The 6168-nt window shown below is 42.9% G+C and overlaps 1 protein-coding gene across 1 annotated transcript; it reads left to right on the top strand.

Moving 5' to 3' along the window:
* Positions 1-4033: 4033 nt before the first annotated feature.
* On the top strand, positions 4034-4690 carry LOC142169610 (uncharacterized). The gene is made up of 2 exons (XM_075231498.1): positions 4034-4178; positions 4311-4690. The coding sequence occupies exons 1-2, from the start codon at positions 4034-4036 to the stop codon at positions 4688-4690; spliced, it is 525 nt and encodes a 174-aa protein (XP_075087599.1).
* Positions 4691-6168: the final 1478 nt, after the last annotated feature.

The raw sequence follows: 6168 nt of genomic DNA, 5'->3' as shown, positions 1-6168 counted from the left end.
ATCCAAATCCACCACGGCCATACGCTCCAGTTAAGACCACCACCCATCAAAATTGATCCACCTATGCACCCCGACCTCACCTAAATTTCAAAGAAAGAGGTCCCTAAAACTATACCCCGATTGCTCAACCTTTGGCTCAATTGTTTGAAAGATTAAGGAGAGATGCCTTAATACATCCAGTAGAAGGGAGGATTCTTGAGCGTCCTTCAAAATACTTTGATGCAACCAAATGGTGTGTCTACCATTCAGGTGTACCAGGGCATGATATCAAGATTACTTCAGACTGAAGAATTAAATTGAGTCGCTGATCAAAAGTGCAGCCATTCTGTGCACCCCAGCTTCGCCCTATGTTGACCGTAACCCACTGCTAAACCAGCGGAATCAAGGAGCTAATATGATCACTCTAGACAAAGAGTATGACTTGAAAGGGACCATCGTCACAATGGGAAACACTAAGGCTGCAAGGGTTACACCCCGAAGGATTCCGTTGATCATCGTACAATTAAAACCTCCAGTGATGGTCCAGGTATACCAGCAACAGTCCACCGCCATTATCAGGAATGAGGAGGATTAGGAATACAAGATAGTCCCGTGGACATATCAGTAGAAAGGGAAAGGCAAGATGACGGATTCCACAATGGCCCATGGAATGACCAGGTTAGGGAGGTGTTACGCTCCGGAGGAGGTAAACCGAGAGAATCCAGGAAGAGAACATATTCAGAGTGAGGCATATAATAGATGCTAAGGCCACCGTATTTTAGAAGAAGATATCAGCTAAAAAATGCGTTGTGGAGGATCAACTAAAGAAAACCCTTGCATATACATCGATCATGGACCTGCTAATGAGTTCTGACAGTCATAAAGACGTCTTGATGAAGGTGTTAAGTGGAGTGAGCATGCCGAGAAACACTACCAGCGAGGCACTGGCAACGACCATCGGGAAGATGATCGAGGCAAACATGATTACCTTCCGAAGAGATGAACTTCCAGTAGAGGGCGTGGGTTACAACAGGGCCTTACACATTACCGTCAAGAGTGGGGATAAAGTGGTATCCCGAGTACTTGTCGATGGAGGATCTGGAGTCAATATCTGCCCGCTCTCGACTCTACAAGAGTTGGGTATTCATTTGAGAGAAGTGGAAGAAAGCCATGTGCGAGTAAGAGCTTTCGAGGGGTCGCGGAAAGACATTATTAGCAAAATCTACTTAGCTTTGCAAATTGGACCGGTTGAGTTCCCAATACTGCTTCAAGTAATGGACATTTCATCCTCAAACAACTTGTTACTGCGAAGACCTTGGATACATATGGCAGGGGCAATTCCATCCACCCTCCGTCAGTACATGAAGTTCGAGTGGGGTTGTCAAGAGATTGTAGTTCATGGTGAATGGAACCAGTCAACTTATCTATAACATGCGGTTCCGTTCATAGAAGGATTGGACGAGGTCGCTTTTTGTGCAGTCAAAATCATACAAACCACGGAGATAGAGGATACTGAGAAGAATCTGGGTATGCAGTCACCATATAGATCGAAAATGTCTATTAGAGAAATAATGAAGTACGGGTACCGACTAGGGACCGGGCTGGGAGCCCGATCAGATGGGATAACAGAGCCAATTGAGCTAAGAGGATAGAAAAGTATAGCTGGTTTAGGGTATCGGCCTCCAACTGGAAAGACTTACACTGGTGGCTTCGGGAAGAAGGCTTTTGTGCTAGAGCGTGTTCCAGGTCAGAGCTCATTAGTAGAGGATGACATCATTGATAGAATGGGAAGGCTGTTCGTGACCATGATCGAGGAATGTTGTGACAAAGTTGATATCATGACACTTACCATTCGGGATGCCGAACTAGGAGAGGACTTGAAAAATTGGACCGCTAGACCATCTCTGGTTCGCCGGGAGTCTTGGTAGTATGGAATTGTAAAACCTTCGAAAACACACATGGTTAATTGAGGCTTGAACCGTGCCTGTACTCTTTTGTCAATTTCTTCCTTGAACGCTTAGACGTTCCCTTGTGTGAAATAAAAAGAATTGCTTTCTTAAAATTATTGCAAACTTATTTATCGCTTCATTTATAATTAGTTTTTCTTTTTAGTAATCAAAACGATAAAAAACTGCATTCCGTGATTATGACATGTAACGAAACCCTCGAGCAGAGCGATTCAGACTTCGAGGAGTATGACGAAAGCATGATGCCAGATAATCTCCCACAAGAGAACGAGCAGTTGGAAAGCAAGAAAAAGTCTAACCTTGAAGAGGCAGAAGTAGTCAACCTGGGAAGTGAAGAAGTGAAAGAAACTCGAATCAGCATCCGTCTAGAAGCAGAGCAAAAAGAAGAACTGGTCGAGCTCCTCCAATAATACATCGACGTATTCCCGTGGTCATATGACGACATGCCCGAATTGAGTACCAACATCATTTCACATCGATTGCCTATTGATCCTGCCATACCGCTAGTCAAACAAAAACTCAGAAAGTTCAAGCCAGATTTTAGTTTGAGGATAAAAGAAAAAGTGACCAAGCAGGTAGAGGCAAACGTGGTGAGTGTCACCAATTATCCCACATGGTTGGCAAATATCGTACCGATGCCCAAAAAGGATGGGATGATTAGGATAAGTATGGACTATCGAGATCTTAACAAGGCCAGTCCAAAGGATGATTTCCCTTTACCAAACATTCATATCCCCATCGACAATTATGCAAAGCATGAGATGCAGACATTCGTGGATTGTTTCGTCGAGTACCATTAGATCTTGATGCATGAAGAAGATGCTTAGAAGACAACGTTCACTATGCCTTAGGGTGTTTATTGCTACAGAGTCATGCCGTTCAGCCTCAAGAATGACAGTTCTACTTACATGAAGGCCATGATGACCCTCTTTCATGACATGATCCACAAAGGAATTGAGGTATATATGGATGACATCATCATCAAATCTTGAAAGAGTGCAGAGCATTTGGAGGACCTGAAGAAGTTTTTCGAACGTTTGTGGAGGTACAGTCTGAAGTTGAATCCCATAAAATGTGCATTCAGAGTCCCCGCTGAGAAACTGTTAGGTTTCATCGTGAGTAAAAAAGGGATAGAGGTGGATCCTTCAAAGATCAAAGCCATTCAAGACTTACCGCCGCCTAAGAGCAAGAAGGATGTGATGAGTTTCCTTGGCAGATTAAATTACATCAGCAGATTCATAGCCCAGTCTACGGTAATTTGCGACCCATCTTCAAGCTGTTGAAAAAGGATGCTACTACGAAACAGAGAGAAGAGTGTCAGAACACTTTCAACAAGATCACAGAGTACTTGTCAAATCCACTGGTATTGATTCCCCTCGAGCCCGGGAAGCCACTATTATTATATTTGTTAGTTCTGGACAATGAGATCGGGAGGAAAGAGCAGGCTATCTACTACGTGAGCAAGAAGTTTACACCATGTGAAGCCAAAAGAGTTGTGCAAGAAGTTCACAAAGATCGAGTTCAAACACATTCCCAAGATCCAGAACGAGTTTGTCGACGCTCTCACAACCTTGTCATCCATGATCCAACATCCGGATAAGAATTACGTCGATCCTATTGAGATAGAGGTCTGGGATCAACATGCATACTATTTCCATGCAGATGAAGAGCCGGATGGTAAACCATGGTACTATGATATCAAGAGGTTTCTGGAAACAAGAGAGTACCCATAGAATGCCACCAATTGTCAGAAGCGGGCACTTAGAAGGCTAGCAAATCACTTTTTCCTCAACGGGGAAGTCCTGTATAGGAGGACCCTGGACTTGGGTCTGTTATGATGTGTAGATGCTACTGAAGCAACCAGGTTGCTAGAAGAAATACATGCAGGGACATGCGAACCTCACATGAATGGCTTCATCTTATCCAAGAAGATTTTAAGAGTCGGATACTTTTGGATGACCATGGAAAGCGATAGCATTTGCTACGTGCAGAAGTGTCACCAGTGACAGGTTCACGGGAATATCAACCGAGTTCCACCTAATAAGTTGAATATAATGGTTTCACCCTGGCCGTTCGCCTCTTGGGGCATGGACGTAATCAAACCTATAGAGCTTGCCGCGCCAAATGGACATGGTTTCATCTTTGTAGCCATTGACTACTTCACTAACAATGCAACCAATCTCATCAGTGATCTCATGAAGGAGATTTGTGAGAAATTCAGAATTGTCCATCGTAAATCCACCGCCTACAGGCTACAAATGAATGGAGCAGTTGAAGCAGCCAACAAAAACATCAAAATGATTCTATGAAAGATAGTGGATAACTATACGTAATGGCACGGGAAGTTATCCTTTTCCCTGCTAGGTTATCGGACCACCATGAGAACATCCATTAGGGCAACGCCATACATGCTGGTATATGACACTAAAGCTGTGATACCCGCAGAGGTAGAGATACCATCCTTGAGAGTCATTCAGGAAGCCAAGTTAGATGACACAGAATGGATATGGGTCAGGAAGGAGCAACTCATGCTCATTGATGAGAAGATAATGGACGCAGTGTGTCATGATCAGCTATGTCAAAATAGGATAGCCAGTGCATTCAACAAGAGGGTGAACCCTCATCAATTTACACCATGGCAGTTGGTTTTAAAGAAGATATTCCCTCATCAAGAGGAAGCAAAGGGAAAGTTTGCGCCAAATTGGCAAGGTCCTTATGTGGTCCATCGAGTATTGTCGGGATGAGCTCTGATCTTAGCAGAAATAGACAGAAAATTCAACACGCAGCCTATCAATTCAGACGCAATCAAGAGATACTACATTTGAAGACAGTCGATTTAGGTTTTGGATGTAACAGAACTACGCCCGACCTGACTTCCCATGGTGGGATACATAGGCAACCCGCGTAGGGTCCGGTCTCTCTCCCCTTTCTTTTGTAATAGAAAATCCAAACATCATTTTGTATGTATTAGGAACTACGCCATGACTTAATTTTCTTCGACAAGAATACGTAGGCAATCCTCATCGGATTCAGTCATCTATTGTAATTGAACTACGTTCTGGCATGATTCCACTTGGATACCTAGTCAGTCTGAGTCAGACTCAGCCACTTTATTTTCAATCTCATCATTTTGCATCTATTGTAATCGAACTACGTTTTGACATGATTCCTTTTGGATACGTAGGCTGCCTGAGTCACGCTCTGTCATAATCAAAATTTCTTTATCATTACCCACGAACTACGTTCAGACATGATTCCATTTCGGATATGTAGGACACCTGAAAATGTTCGATCATAACCCTAAGAAAACCTTTGTAACGCATTCGATTAGATTAGGATGCAATCGCAGCGGCAAGAAGCTATGTCATCAGGGACATCTCCAAGAGTCGACGTTAATATGACAAAGCCTTCCAGAAACAACGTTCGCGTCTGATGGAATTTCTAACGCCATTTTACATAAAATGGATGTTTTTCAAAATGTTTTTTATAAACCAACTTCAATCTACCTATCGAACTTCATGGCATACCCTCAACAGGCCCGGGGCAAAGCCAGGGCTATGATAACCACAAACTAACAACCCTCCTCCCCCCTGCTGAGATTATTTCTTAGAACGCAGGACCAACATGATACATGGAAACACTAGGGCACGTTGGGGCAATGACGAATCCCCTATTCTCTCATAACTATCATCTCTATTTTATTATTTAAATTATTTCCTCATATTACTAAAGACTAACTCTCAAATCCTTTGCCAGTATTTAGGAACAAGGCCGATGATACAATCAGAGCATATTGTAAATAGTAAATTATTTGCTCAATCAAGCGGAGCACTTTGTAAATAGCGAACCGCTGACCCCGCCAATCGGAGTCATGTATATAGCAAATTGTCAGCTCAATCAATCGGAGCATCCTGTACAAAATTGAGCTGTCAACTTTGCCAATCAAAGCAATGTATATAGAAAATTATTCACTTCGCCAACAGGAGAAATCCGCACAGCCACTTCGCCATCTTCGCCATATAAAAAATTACAAGTAGATAATCGCAAACCTCGCCGCCAATTGACGACCACAATTAGTTTTGCAGTCAAGAGTACCTCTTGGGCATGCTCCTTATGTCTTTATTTTTTCTCGAATGTTTTGACGTTTTGCTTATGCAGCTTATAGGCATCTTACATTTTGCAAGCTAGAAACTACTATCGTGCAGAGCTACTTTACATTTCG

This window comes from Nicotiana tabacum, chromosome 15, assembly GCF_000715075.1.
Source record: "Nicotiana tabacum cultivar K326 chromosome 15, ASM71507v2, whole genome shotgun sequence".
In the NCBI taxonomy this organism is placed as follows: Eukaryota; Viridiplantae; Streptophyta; class Magnoliopsida; order Solanales; family Solanaceae; genus Nicotiana; species Nicotiana tabacum.
Note: the sequence above shows the minus strand (reverse complement) of the source record. Positions and strands in the feature narration are given on the sequence as shown.

What these genes read in the sequence shown, in the direction of transcription:
- LOC142169610 (XM_075231498.1), top strand. Translation starts at nt 4,034, where the DNA reads ATGGACGTAATCAAACCTATAGAGCTTGCCGCGCCAAATGGACATGGT. An exon ending in GAAATTCAGAATTGTCCATC is followed by an intron (nt 4,179 to 4,310) that starts GTAAATCCACCG and finishes TTTCCCTGCTAG; the next exon opens with GTTATCGGACCACCATGAGA.